The sequence below is a fragment of the Ornithorhynchus anatinus genome, chromosome 18 (assembly GCF_004115215.2).
Source record: "Ornithorhynchus anatinus isolate Pmale09 chromosome 18, mOrnAna1.pri.v4, whole genome shotgun sequence".
Taxonomy (NCBI): Eukaryota; Metazoa; Chordata; class Mammalia; order Monotremata; family Ornithorhynchidae; genus Ornithorhynchus; species Ornithorhynchus anatinus.
Genome location: NC_041745.1, coordinates 9,795,560 through 9,811,055, shown reverse-complemented (window position 1 = coordinate 9,811,055; position 15,496 = coordinate 9,795,560). Strand labels below are relative to the sequence as shown.

General features: G+C 44.9%; 1 protein-coding gene across 16 annotated transcripts in view; it reads right to left on the bottom strand.

Annotated features, from left to right (window-relative positions):
* CASK (calcium/calmodulin dependent serine protein kinase) overlaps positions 1–15,296 on the bottom strand; it is a 321,131-nt gene extending 305,835 nt beyond the window's left edge. For 5 of the 16 annotated variants that reach the window (XM_029046417.2, XM_029046418.2, XM_029046421.2 and 2 more), the window contains exon 1: positions 14,735–15,296. In XM_029046417.2, the coding sequence (XP_028902250.1) occupies positions 14,735–14,793 (59 nt within the window). In that variant the 5' untranslated portion in view covers positions 14,794–15,296. The remainder of the gene's footprint in view (positions 1–14,734) is intronic. The other 11 variants (XM_007667243.4, XM_007667245.4, XM_029046425.2 and 8 more) reach the window with 8 other exon arrangements.
* Between the last annotated feature and the right edge of the window lie 200 nt (positions 15,297–15,496).

Below are 15,496 nucleotides of genomic sequence, written 5' to 3'. Positions count from 1 at the left end.
ACTCTTTCCCAGAACTCAGATCAGTGTTCTGCACATGGTAAAATGCATAATAAATTCTACTAGTACTTCCCAAAGAACACCTTACTTCTTATTTTATGGACCATGAAACCTACTAGAACTTAAGCTTATAGAGTTGTCTTAAAACCTGGTTATGAACTAAATTCAGTGAACTCTGATTTGTATGCTAATTCTGTTATACGTACTCTCCAAAGCACTTAGTACAGTGTTCTGCACACAGTAAGCACTCATTACAAACCAGTGATTGACTGATTAATACATCTGAGGGAACCCTAGATTTACATTTGTTAAATGGAAAATGAGCTGCACCAAATCCGGCTAAGAGTATCTTAAGTAAACCAGCTCCGCCCTTATCTGTGTGGCCTTGGGCAAGTCACTTAACTTCTCTGGGCCTTGGTTACCTCATCTGTAAAATGGGGAATAAGACTTTGAGCCCATGTGGAACATGGACTGTGTCCAACCTATCTTGTATCTATCTAGCACTTAGAATGGTGCCTGGGACATAGTAAGTGCTTAAATACCATACCCAAAAAAACAAAAAACAAAAACCCCAAGGATTATTAGAAAACATTCTTAGAAATGAGAAGTTAACAATGGTTATGTTACAATAAAAGTTCATTTTATTGTAAGCACTTGTAAATCTATTCTCATTTGCCTGTATAAAATGGTGACCAAGATGACTTAATAAACATCAAATTTAAAAATAAAGCTGGGAACACAGCTGTTTTAAAGGGTATATTTGGTAATAGATTTTACTAGTTTGTATAATAATGCCAATTTAGATATACTGAATGGGAAACTGACAAATCAGCTAAACGTAGTGCCAGACCTGTTTTCTGCCACCCTCAATGGTAGGGAAGCACCAGTATAAAAATTTAAAACCATGTGTTGTCCAACTTTTAGCTTTCATTAGTATTTTAGCAAGCTTTCCCACAGTGGGATTTCTGTCTGCTACTCACAAAAGAGAGAGATGTCCTTATCTCACCTAGCCCTACTTTCCATTAAAAAAAGTGACTTCATAGCCCTGTCAACTTTCTCAAATAGTTGCAATATCCTGCTGCATCATCCTCAGGCATATGTGGAGCAGTAGACTGTGAGCTCATTGTGGGCAAGGAAAGTCACTGTTTATTGTTGTATTGTTCTTTCCCAAGTGCTTAGCAGTGTTCTGCACACAGTAAGCGCTCAAGACATACCATTGAATGAATGAATGAAATATAGGATGATGGGGCTTCAAGAGGGCAGTTTTAGGTTTAGTTAGCTAAAGGTAGAAACCTTCCTTGATTCATTGGGTAGGTAAGAAGTGAGAAACAGGGATTTTCTTCACATGACAGACCAGAGAGAAGGGTGGGCCTGCTGACTGGAGCTCATAAGCAGCCCTGGTCAGACCTTTACTGCTGTAATATACTTACCAATTGCTTAGTACAGTGTTCTACACACAGTAAGCACCCAATAAATGTGATTGAATCAATTAATGAATGAGAAAGAACCATCTATCATGATAAAAATCCTGTCCCTTTGGCTCCAGACAGCAGAGTGGCTGAAAAAGATCCAGAGGTCAGAGTGGAGACAGAGCTCATTCCCTTGTCTGATCAATGGTATTTACTGAGCACTTACTGAGAGTACAAACACAACAGAGTTGGCAGATATGTTCCCTGTCCATAAGGACCTTACAATTTAGAGGGGGAGGCAGGCATTAAAAACTAATTACAGATATGTACTTAAGTGCTATGAGGCAAAACAACAAGGGCGAAAAGGGTACAGAGTCAAATGCACAGGTGATGCAGAAGGAAGAGGGAGTAGGAGAAAGGAGGGTTTAGTTGGGGAAGGCCTTTTAGAGGAGATGGGATATTAATAAGGCTTTGAAAGAGGAGAAAGTGGTGGTCTGCCATATATGAAGGATGAGGGAGTTCCTGAATGAGAGGTCCAAGAAGCACGCAACACTGTTCCAACCTTGAATTGGGGACCTTTCTTTTCAAATCACCCCAAGCTGCCTTTTCCTCTATTACCTAATCTAGCAGACTTTCAGTTTTATCAAATTGCTTCTATATATTTTCTTTCACACTCTTCAACAAACACAGGAACTACCTGCATTGAACTGGCACTGGCTCTCTCCACAAGCTTTTCCTTTATAAACAAAGATCTAGTTCAGTGCTTTTCTTTTTCCCCATGGTTTTTGATAAGTGCTTACTATGTGCTAGACACTGAACTAAGGACTGGGTAGATACAAAATAGGTTGGACGCAGTCCATGTCCCACATGGAGTTCACAGTCTTCATCCCCATTTTACAGATGATGTTAACCGAGGCACGGCTGCATAGGAGACAAGTGGCATTACAACCCAGGTCCTTCTGATTCCCAGGCCCGCCCTCTCTACTATGCCACAATGGTTCTCTGAGACATACTGCTCCTCTTCCCGTAGTATATGCTCAATAAATACAATTGATTTACTGATGGGCAATGGAAGGGGAGGGTCACCTTGGGGGCTCCGATTTCAGAGTGTGCCCCATTAGGTAAATTGAAAACAAATACTAAGGATCCCGGACAACATGAGGTTGAGATTAACAACTGGTGCAATAAGACGACTTTACACACAAAAAACTACTGTGGTGCCTTCCACATGAAAAATATTACGAGGTTGAGCTTCTGGGTGAAGCATGAGGTTGGGGACCAGCAGACCAGGAATCTGGTCTTGCCTGCCTCCAACAAGCTCAAGTGTCTCGGGCAGGCGTTTAACCCCTTGTCATTTGGGCGGTCAAAAGAGAACAAAGCCTTCCATAACCCACAAGGTCATTAAGAACCTGCTAATCAATCTTCTCAAAGCAGCTCTGCAGACAGACACGTGCCCAGAGTTAATACCAACTTATAATAGCCAAACTGTAAAAACAAAACCTCCCCAAAAAGCTGATTTTTATTATCGGAGGAGTGCAGGCTATATCCCCTGGGGAAATATCAGGATGGTATTTTTTTCTGAATTATCTATATGATGGCAAAAAGTAATTTGGGCAACTCTGAGAAAAAGACATTTGTTAACTGGAAGGCAGTATTGTATTAACATTTGGTATTTTACAATTACTAATCCACCCAGACACCCTACGAGGTGGCTAGACTTTTCACTGTGCAAAACGGAAAATGGCCACCAAGTGATTAAAGGACCGGTGGGAAGTCCAGATTCAGAACTGCAGGCTTTAATTCTCAGTGCATGGACTCCTATCATAGTGAAACGGTGTCTCCTCAAATTATTCAAGGCAGTAAGTACCCAAGAGTAACTGAAAACCCCTTAAATTTCAGTCATCAGTTTCCCAAAAACAATAAAAGGGATACAAACCAGGTACCTATAGCAAATCAGATAAAGGGGTCACTATTGCAGAGCTGAGATTACCCTACACTCTACTGATGTAAAAAGTGAGTTACATAGTCACTACTATATTAGCAAAATCAATAAGGAGTCTTTACTGAATGTCTACTGTGCAAAGAGCACTTATTACCGAAGTACTAAGATGTGATACTTGCTCTCAAGGAACTTACAATAATGATGGAGACAATCATCAAGGTATCTATTGAGTGCTCACTCTGTGCAGAGTCCTGTATTAAGTGCTTGGGAGAGTACAATTCAACAGAGTTGGTAGACACATGATCCCTGCCCACATGAAGCTTATAGTCTTGTGGGAGAAATAGACATTAAATAAGTTACACATAGGGGAAAAATAATCATAAATTGGTAAATATCCCAAGCATTAATGGTGAAAGAGACAAAATAATACATAGAAGTGCTGATGAGGTTGAAGAAATTATAAGATTTTGACCCACTCACTGTTAGTTGCAAACGAGCACTTAGTACAGTGCTCTGCATACAGTAGGCACTCAATATTCATTCATTCAATAGTATTTATTGAGTGCTTACTGTGTGCAAAGCCCTTTACTAAGTGCTTGGAAGACTATAATATAACAAGAAACAGACACATTCTTGCCCACAACGAGCTCACAGGCTAGAGGGGGAGATGGACATTAATATAAATTATAGATCTACTTAGTCAATAAGTACGACTGAATGAATATTCCCTCAAACCTTCTCTCATTTAGTTATTCTCCTGGACTGCAAACTTGCATAAAGTAGCAGCAAGAGCCAATTGCGTATATTGTACTTACCATTATACACATTCTAGATTGTACTATACTACTGTGACAAATTTATCTGTGCCTCAGTCTTTACTATCTAAAAGGTAATTAACCAGAAAAATAATGTTCTCACTGGAACTTCAAAAAAAAAAACAAAAACAAACCCAAAGAGATAGATGTACCCATTTTCCAAGTCAATCACGGATTGCTAAAAAGTTGCAAGGAATGTGTGCTTTTAAAAAGAAATGACTCAAAAGTTTGTGCACGGCACTGAAAAAGTCTCAAACAAAACTGTTGTTTCCAAAATATCACATTGAGTATGTACCTACAAACTGGTGTGTCCAAAGCAGGGAAAGAGCAAATACACTGACATTAACTAAAAATCTCTAAGGTAAGACTGGAAGGCCTAACTGTTGTGTGAATGTTTTTTCCCACCACAAAATTCCAAAAAGTTTTTCCACTTCAACTAAAACGTAAGTACCAACTGGTTTGTCTTCTGAGTAATGAGCTGGAGGGAACACGAGGGGCATGAACTTGGGACAAACATTAACCTGACCTGATACAAAACCGCTTCAAAAGCCTAATTTACAGCAAAGCTCGAAGCGTGTTTCCATGAGAGAGTTCTGCTCTCTTACCGAAACCCATTAGGAATCCATTCTATAAGGAAACACTGTGGAAGAGGTAGAATCCTCCACCGACACCTGATTTTGGAGAAGCCCCAGAATGTGAGGGCTGCAGGAAAAGTGAGGGGCAGTGCCAAAAGACCTACATTCTAATGCCGACTCTGCCATTTGTCTGCCTGGGTGACCTTAGGCAAGTCACCTCTCTTTCCCTCAATTTCCTTATCTATAAAATGGGAATTCATTCATTCAATCGTATTTACTGAGTGCTTACTGTGTGCAAAGCATTGCACTAAGCGCTTGGGAGAATACGAGACACAATCCCTGCCCACATTGAGCTTAAAGTGAGAGACACAATCCCTGCCCACAATGAGCTTACAGTCTACAAGAGTAGACAGATATTAAAATGTACAGATAAGTTACAGATAAATTAGGTAAATAAATCACAGATAATAAATAAATCACAGGTACAATACCTATTCCTCCTTTCATTTATGCTGTGAGCCCCATGTGAAACAGGAACTATGTCTGACCTGATTATCTTGTATCTATCCTAGTGCTCAGTATAGTGCTTGGCACAGAGTCAGCACTTCAGTTCCATAAAAAAATTGGAATTAGCAACAGTGACCTACAGACTTTCCCCTTAAGCTGGGACCATTAAAGCCTGCCTCAAGGAAGAGAGTGTCCACACACACAAACTCCCTTGCCCTCCCGCATCACTCCTTGACACCTCCTCCTCCAGGAGAGAGAGGAACTGCAGGATTCACCTCTACTTTCAGAACTATCACAATAAAAATGGTCATATTTGTTAAGCAGTTACATGCCAGGTGCAGTACTAAGCGCTGGAGTAGATACAAATTAATTGGGTTGGACACACATGGGGCTCACAGTCTTAATCCCCACTTTACAGATGAGGGAACTGAGGCACAGACAAGTGAAATGACTCACCCAAAGTGACAGCAGGCAGGTGGCAGAGTCCGGATTAGAATGCAGGTCTTCCTCACTCCCAGGTCCTTGCTCTATCTACTAGGCCCCACTGCTTCTCCTAAAATTAAAATATCCTCACACAGAAAATGCCTGCAGGTGAGTGACAACTTGGAATTTGTAGAATTCAAAGAAAAGTCTTAGAATAATGTGCTATATAATGGTATTTATTATGCACTTACTATGTGGCAAGCACTGTTCTAAGTAGTGGGGTAGGTACAAGTTAATCAGGTTACACAGAAACCCCATCCCACATGGGGCTCACAGTCTAAGTACATTGGGACTTCCAATGAGGCTGCCACCATGACTGCAACTTCTGGACTCTGCACTGCCAGGTCCCTAAAACTGCTCCTCCCACCACGATGCCCTCTTCCTCTGTCATGCAGCTATCGCCATCCTGGTCGCTAATATTTTTCTTGGGCTCTACTGTTTCATCCTTCCTTAAGCACCTGACACCAGCCCCCCTTTTTCCTATTTTTTTAATGGTACTTATTAAGTGTTTATTTTGTGCCAGACACTGTTCTAAGCGCTGGGGTAAATACAAGAAGAGCTGAGAAGCAGCGTGGCTCAGTGGAAAGAGCACGGGCTTTGGAGTCAGGGCTCATGAGTTCGAATCCCAGCTCTGCCACTTGTCGGCTGTGTGACTGTGGGCAAGTCACTTAACTTCTCTGTGCCTCAGTTCCCTCATCTGTAAAATGGGGATGAAGACTGTGAGCCCCACGTGGGACAACCTGATTCCCCTATGTCTACCCCAGTGCTTAGAACAGTGCTCGGCACATAGTAAGCGCTTAACAAATACCAACATTATTATTATTACTATTACAAGCTAATCAGGCTGGATGCAGTCCGTCTCCCATGGGGCTCACAGTCTAGATAGGAGGGAGTAGAATCTCACAACCCCTCGCCCACATCCTACCTCTGACCTGGAATGCCTTCCCTCCTCAAATTCAACAATTACTCTCCCTCCACCTTCAGAGCCTTATTGAAGGCACATCTCCTCCAAGAGGCCTTCCCGGACTAAGATCCCCAACCCCACCTTCCTCTTCTCCCACTCACTCTGCATTGCCCTGACTTGCTTCCTTTGTTCTTCCTCCCTTCCAGCCCCACAGCACTTACGTAAAGATCTGTAATTCATTTGTATTGATTTCTGTCTCCCCATGTCTACAATGTAAGCTCGTTGTGGGCAGGGAATATCTGTTTATTATTGTACTGTACTCTCCCAAGTGCTTAGTACAGTGTTCGGCACACACTAAGTGCACAAGAAATACAACTGAATGATTCAATTCCCAATTTACCAATGGGAAAACAGGCACAGAGAACTGACATGATTTGCCCAAGGTCACCCAGCAGACAAGTGACACAGCCGGGATTAAGAACCCAGGTCCTCTGGCTCCCAAGCCCATGCTCATTCCAACAGGTTATGCTAGTCCATTATTCTTACACTGTGAAGCCCTTGAGGACCAATCAATCATATTTATTGACCACTTACTGTGTGTAGAGCACTGTACTAAGCATTTGGGAGAGGTGGTAGACACATTCCCTACCCAGAGCAAGCTTGCAGTCCAGGGCCCATATCTAATTTTTATTTGTGTATTTTTCCCAGTGCTTAATACAGTGCTCTGCACAAAGTAAATGCTTAATAGTCAGTCAGCTGTTTTTATTCAGCACTTAGTGTGCAGAACACTGTACAAAGCCCTGCGAAGAGTACAATTCCCTGCCCACAGCAAGCTTACAGTCTGGGGGGGGAGACAGACATTAATAGAATAAATAAAATTATAGGTATGTACGTAAGTTCTGTGGAGCTGCGTGTGTGTGTTGGGGGGGGGAGGGGCTGAGTAATGGGAGTAAGTCCAGGCGACGCAGAAGGGAGCCAAAGAAAAAGGAAAGAGGGCTTAGTCAGGGAAGGCCTCTTGGAGATGTGTTTTCAAGAAGGATTTGAATGGGTGACTGTTATTTTTAGTAGTATTAGGAGTGTGATGCCCTTGACTAAGAGAAATCCTACTACATACAGAGAGAGGCAGTGGGGGCAAAATGGCATAAGTTCAGGTCTAGAGGCTAGATGATCTGGGTTGTATTCCTAGCTCTGCCCCTCTCTTGCTGAGGAACCTTGGGGTAAGTCACAGAAGCGCTCTCTGGCTTCTCTCCCTCATCTGTAAGACAGGGGTACCACCTTCCTTTTCTGGCTATGAAGATAAAATTGAGGTGAGTCATGTGAAAGAGCTTTTGGAATGAAAGTACTATATAAGTATCAAGGTATTATATACCCAACTTGGAGAGAAATGAGGGTGTTTAATTTGCCCACATTGCCAACCAAAAGTTTAGGAAAAACTACAATGCCAAAATCTGCTTATTTGTCACAGCATCAATGAAAGTAAATAATGAAATTCAGTCACCACAAAAGAGTTCAGTACTAACCACACCAATTTACTCTAAGGTCAAAATTTACCATTCTACAAAATTTTCATTTGTGTGGGCTAGTATTTTCATTACTGATGGCCCTGGAATTGAGTCCCCCCCCCCCCAAACAGCCATCAACTCTCACTAATGGACCCCCACAAGGTGCAGATCTGATAAAGTATGCCTACCAAGCAATAGTTTATAGCAATGCAATTTCAACTTAAGTTGCCATCGCTTAGAAATGTAGCAAAAAGGAGCATCCACTATATCTGCCTTGGAAGGTAGAGGCCACCCAGGTACCAGAGGGCCTTAAAAAGGTGAACGGTTCTGTGGGGATGGCCCAGCAGGAGGGTTTTATAGCTAGAAGGCGCTGGCTATGCCAGATCCAACAGCTCTCTCTGTGGCTCCAGAAGCATCCCTCTTGGCCATCACTGTCCCACAAGACAGTTTGGCGCCTCCCGCTTTATTGCTGGCCTCAATCACTGCACATCTAAAAATAGAGGTGCCCTGATGGGTGTTACAAACCCGCTAGGGTGGGGGAAGAGGCTGCTGGGCTTGAATATTCTTCAGGCTGTGGCTCCAGCAAACAGTGGAGACAGTTTATAGCATGCTAGCAGCTGCTCCGATTTGACGGTTGCTACTGAAAGTTCCCTTCCAAAAGCCCAGGAGGGTTCTCTTCTTTCTTTCATCCTAGAGTCCCAGCTGGTGCCTGGGTTCGCATCCCTGTCTGGAATGGCCCCCTTACCCAGCCCTTTCTCTGGAAGCCCTGCCTAAGCCAGCTACTTGAGGCCCTGGTTGTCATCCCCCCTCCCTTTACACTTCTTTTAAAATGGCATTTGTTAAGCACTTATTATGTGCCAGGCACTGTACGAAGCACTGGAGTAGATAAAAGCTAATTGGTTGGACATCTTCCATGTCCCAAATGGGGTTTACAATCCTAAACTCCATTTGACAGAGGAAGTAGTGGCGCAGTGGAAAGAGCACGGGCTTTGGAGTCAGGGCTCATGAGTTCGAATCCCAGCTCTGCCACTTGTCAGCTGTGTGACTGTGGGCAAGTCACTTAACTTCTCTGTGCCTCAGTTCCCTCATCTGTAAAATGGGGATGAAGACTGAGCCCCACGTGGGACAACCTGATTCCCCTGTGTTTACCCCAGCGCTTAGAACAGTGCTCTGCACATAGTAAGCGCTTAACAAATACCAACATTATTATTATTATTATGTAGCTGAGGAGCAGAGAAGTGAAGTGACTTGCCCAAGTTTACACAGCAGGGACATGGTGGAGCTGGGATTAGAACCCAGGTCCTCTGACTCCCAGGCCTCTACTCTATCCACTAGGTCAGGTTGCTTCTCTATGGAACCCAAGCCTGAAATGGGCTGGGGATCTCTGTCGCGGGTGCTTCAGTGCCCAGAGATGACAACAGGGTGCCCAAGGCGGCCCAGAAGCTAGCTTCGAAGCGCTTCCAGTTCATTCCCAGGTGGGCAGCTCCAGGATTGATGACAGTGACGGGGAGGGCTTGGGCCCTTCAGGACCCGGGACGGCCGGCTCGACCAGCCCTGGCTCTGCGTTGAAGTTCAAACAACCCCACTTTGCCCACTTTCAGTGCAGTGGGTCACTCAAACCCAGGTGGGGTGGGAGGCCAGGATTTGCCACTTGTCCACAGCCGAACCCCCGGCAATTCACTGAGACCCAGACTGAGATTTCGGAGAAGTCAAGAGGCAAGGGAATATTCTATTAGAGAAAAGACTAAGACATAGACCAGATGTCTGTTCAGTCAATGCCCCAACTTCCAGTTAGAATTTCAAACCCTCTGACAATTCGGTTTATCAGATCTATTCAACAAGGTGTACAAGGTCCACAAGAAAAGGAATTTGCCCTTATGCTAAGCAGTTCTTCTGTCAAGAGACGATCAGTGCAGCCTCCATAAAGCCACCCATCTTTGGATGCATCTACCAAAAGCAGCTCCATGCTGCCACAGGTCTTTTTATTTTGCTGATACAGCTACCTGTTCATCACATTCTCTTTGGGAAAATTGAGAGATACTCCTTGGCCCTGCAGCTCAAAAAGCTCACAATTTGATTTAATACCCCAAAACAGTTTTTCTCCCAAGATCAATAAAGCTTCCCAAAATAAATTCCCCAGTAACATTGCATGTATGCACACCATCACTGCCCCAGCAAAAACACACACACACACACACATCACTGAATGAGAATCCAAGGTAACTAATATAAATGTGGAAGGTGTACTTTAATTTTCTTACTCTGAATAAGCCAGTCCTATACTAATTTGATAGTGTAGTATCACTTTTGCTTGAATGCCAAACCTCAAATTGAAGTATACATTGCAGTTTTCACAGCGCATCTTAAGCAGATTTCCTGTATGGGCACAATCTATATTAAACTGGTAAAATAATATTTAATATTACATTAAGGCATGCCAGTAGATGGCCATCATCATAAGTAACTGCAGTAGAAACCATCCTTGCTCTGTGTTGTTGAAACATCACAGACAGTCTCCATGTTAGCATTAGATGAGGGCCATAAATCAATGTGAATCTTAAAGGCCCAAGAAATCAAAGCCAGGCACAAGCTGAAACAAAATCCTTACACAGCAAGGACTGAAAACAAAACTACCCAGAACATAATAGCCATGTTTTGGTCTTTCAGGTTCAGAACCTTCAGCCAACTGAAGCAAGGGCATTTTGGGCTTTCAAAAAGCAAATCAAACCAGTTTTTAAACAACTGCAGCCTATTTGGATGACGGTTTCACAGTGGCACTACTAAGGTTAATTTTGTGCCCGTCCCTCTGCTCTCCAAGCCCCACCTCATGTGGGTCACTGATGAACAAAAATGGAGGCAAGATGTCTTTAGAATAAGTTATTAGATATAAAATATTGGGAGGAGTATGATGCCTCTTTACCCAATCTAAAAATGATGGGAAGTTTATTTTGCACCCTGACAACGAAACGACAAACTTTTTAAAGAAAATAGGTTTCAATATGAAGGAATCATCTTTATTATCTGAATGACATTTTTAAACTCCTACACTGTTGACTAAGTCAAAGTGGGTAAGTAATCATGGCAGAGTTACTTACATTATCTTGCCCAACACACCAGAAAACATTACTTGAGGACAATTTACATTTGAGGATGCCACTTGTTCAGGTTTTACAATCCACACATTTCAAAGACAGGGCCAAAATACTTATATCCTGGGATAATTTTTTGCCCCACCATTGTCCAAGTAGCATTTGTTCCTTAAAACCCTGGGATGTAAACAAAAAACAAAAGAACCCAAACAAAACCAAGAACAATAAGAAAAGTGTGCTTCCTCTTCACCAAAACAAATCACAATCTGCTGGCTTCCAGGAGCCAGCCTAGATGGTCTTGGTGAAGATTAAAATCCATTACAAATAGCCATTCTTTCATTCATTTGTATTTATTGAGCGCTTACTGTGTGCAGAGTACTGTACCAAGCGCTTGGGAGAGTACAACCATAAAGTCACATTCCCTGTTCATAAGGAGCTTACAGTCTCGAGGGGTGGAGACAGACATCAATACAAATAAATGACAGCTATGTATGCAAATGCTCTGGGGCTGGAAAGGGGGAAGAGCAATGGGAGCAAGTCAGGGCAATGCAGAAGGCAGTAGGAAATGAGGTAGGGGGGTTTAGTCTGGGAAGGCCTTCTGGTGATGTGCTTTCAAGAAAGTTTTGAAAGCAAGGGGAGAGTAATTGCTGGATTTGAGGAAGGAAGGCATTCTTAAAAAGGAAACTTGGTATAGTACAGTAGTTTAATACAAATAAAGATCGTCGACTATTTCAAGCGCTTATTATAGTTCTTCACATACTGCGCCCCTCCCCTTGGACAGAGCACGGGCCTGGGAGTCAGAAGGACCTGGGTTCTAATTCCAGCTTCGCAACTTGTTGGCCATGTGACCTTGGGTAAGTCACTTCATTTTCCTGAGACTCAGTTCCCTTATCTGTGAAATGGAGATTAAGACTGTGAACCCCATGTGAGCCAGGGACTGTGTCCAACCTGATTTCCTTGTATCTACTCCAGCACTTAGAACAATGCTTGGCACATAGTAAGTGCTTAACATAGACCATTATTATCATTATGCGCTCAATCGATACGATTGAATATTTTGTGAAATTAGATGAGACCGCTCATCAAGTCCTGGATCCACCATCACCTGTGTGCTTCAAAGAATGTTTCTTCCTCTCCAGGGTTCAGCACAAGTCCAGGACAATGATGTCCTGTCAAGTGTCACCGGAAGACAATCTCCAAGTAAGCCTCAGTCTCCAGATCAATCGTCTCTGAAAGGATTTACTTATGAGATGCCCTCAACCTTTCCAGAGGGAGAAGTACTGAATTCATACATTCTTTCTTGCTACTGATGGCTGTCTTGAAAATGGTACTCCTACAAATTTTGAATAGAGATAAAAGAAAGGTAAGTCAGGCCCTTAAAAACAGCTGGCCCAACCACTAAGGCAAACATGCCTCTGTGTGCTCTCTGCAGAAGCTGGAGTAGTATTAAGTCACATGGCTAGGCATGATGTTTGACTCTTTACTATGGAAACCTCTGGTCTTTGCATATGTATCAGTTCACAAGTAGCTTTTTTTTTTCCCCCTCTAAATCAACCCTCAAAAGTGGAGCGAAGGCAACAGAGTTGACTCCCCAGAACGGGCTTCTGAGGGTATGGAGACACTATCATTTGCTATCGTAGTACTGATTATGGAAATTATGAAATCTGACATTAATAACAAGATGTAACCAGGTTGATCTCCACCCCACCTTTCTGACCTCTATACAAAAATCTGAGCAAGCAGAAGTACCCAACAGAACTGATTACAAACGTACCAACCCCTGATATTTTCGTGTCTAAATGTTTCTTTAATTACGGCAAAGTGGACACAAAGGAAGCTATAGCTTTTGAATAAAGTTACAACTTCTCTTTGTCAATGAGCATTGACACATTCACCTTGAATGCATTTTTTGGTAGATGTCATTTGAACTTCATCTAGGCCTATCAACAGTAAAACTGGCACAATCTATGACAGATTATTCCCTTCTAAATGCACTGGGTGACTTCTACATGCCTACTTGTCCTTGTTAAACATTAGGGACCCCTATCACACATGCACATATTGATCCGTCCTGACTAGATTTTGTGTCCAGCGATACAACTTCGCCATGTGGGGCAACATCACAATACCTTGATTCTGAAGGTTCTTCTTTGAAAATAAAGTTCTCTGCACTTCCCCTACACGCAAGTTAGTAATATCCAGATTAATGTATATCAGGGTAATACATCAATTTAAGAGTACAGCAGTTTTCACATTTAAATTTCTTTTGGGGGAAAAAGCCAAGGTGGCAGATCTGCATTTTAGGATTAATAAATTGAGAGTTTAGGAACACAGAAGGAAGGTTTTCCAGCACTAAACGGTAATGTGAATGATCTGCTCTTGGTCCTCTAAGTGGTCATTTTAAAGGTTGTCTTTCATCCAGGCCTCGCTCCATCTCCAATCCCACACCTTAAAAATACAGCTGTATGATCAAACGTTCCACAAAGGCTCAATCATATTCGGTCCACGAATACCACAGCTAACCACTTTTGGGAAATCCACCACAAGCCTGTACGGCCTAACCTCAACATGGGCCATCCAAAACGGAAAAATAAACCAACTTCAGTCCGGCGTTGAACTCCAAGCTGAACAAGTTTCCTTTTCCATCTTGTCAAGGGATGCTTCCAAAGCACCGCTCCATGCACGTATATTGGAGAATGCAAGGCTGCTCCCCTATCAAAAGGGGGGAAACTCCCAAGTTAATTCTCGGGCGGCCCAGGGATGAATCTGATTTTTTTTCTCTCTCTCTCTCTACCGTCATCACACAGCCCAGATAAAAGGAGGAAGACCCCATCGTGGCTGTCATTCTAGGGCCAACCGACCTGGGGCCTCCAGACAGCTGTGCCCTGCTGGCAACTCGACTCTAACTCTCCATCTGATGGAAGGGCTGCGCGATTTGTTTGTACGGCCGCTTCAAGACGAGCCTTTTTCCAGCCTCTTTTCTGCTTCCCGGGCTACTCCGAGGACCGGCAAACGCTCTGCAAATGAGCTCCGGGTGTGCTCCCGTGCCAGGCTCCATGCCCACCGTGCAGGACCGACCCTCCCCACCCCTGGCAAGGCCCAAATCCTGGAGATGCTCCCTCCGTCTCTTCCCCACCCTCGAGCTTCTCCCACGTCTCCAACGAGGAGGAAAGGACCCAAATCCCTCAGCCGGAGGGACTATCTAAATCAGCTCTTGCCACGTCCATGTGCCACCCCTGGATCGATGCGAGCTGCACATTCTACCGCCCATTGCACATCTGCAAGCTGCAAATGCAAAGAGAGCGAGACATCATCCCTAAAAATAAATAAATAAGGGGACCGGTCCCCCCTCCTTCCTCCTCCTCTACCCCACCCGAGGGAGGCTCGGGTCCGGATCTATAAATACTCCCGGGTGGGAATTACCGAGGGAAGGAGGGAGGGTGGGAGACCTGGAAAGCCGTGCATTTCCCTGCATTTTTTCCACCCACCCGATCCGGGGAGGGGGACTTACTTGCCGATCACCTCGCACAGCTCGTACACATCCTCAAAGAGCACGTCGTCGTCGGCCATGGTCCGGAGGAGAAATGAGCCAGAAAGGGTGGAAAGGGTAAAAAAAGAGAGAATAAATCCACCCCTCCGAAAAAAAAAATTTTTTTGTTAAATCTCTCCGGGGGTCCTTCCCCGCTCTGGTGGGAATATTCCGAAAGGATGAAATGGTGGAGGGGGGGGATTGCAGCAGCGCTGCTGCTGGTCCTGGGGCTCAGCGGGGGCTGCTGGCCGGGGCGGCGGCCCCGGGCCTGGGTCGCCCCTTCTTCCTCCTCCTCCTCTTCCTCCTCCTCCTCGTCCCCGTCTTCGTGGGGCGGCCGGGGTCCGTGTCGCTGCTCCCCTGCAGGGGCCGGGGCGGCGGCGGCGGTGGAGGACAACGGCGGGGCTGGGCTGCAGCGGCTGCAGCGGTTGCAGCTGCAGCGGCCGGGACGCTCCCGCCCTCCCCCTCCCGCTCCGCCGGGATGCACGGGCTGAGCTCTTCCCGGGAAAAGGGCGCAGGCGGCGGGGCTGCCCCTCCCCCCCGCGCTCCCGTCCGCTCCCGCCGCCGCCGTGTCCCCCCCCCGCGACCGCGGCGGCGGCTTCCAGAACCCCCAAGCCCCGCCCACTCGGCCCCTTACGGGCGGGGGGGGGGGAGAGGCTAGGGCGCATGCGCGCTCCGGGGAGGGGGAGGGGGCCGCGTCACGGGCGGGGGAGCGAGGTCCACGTGAACGCGCGGGCTGGCGGTGCG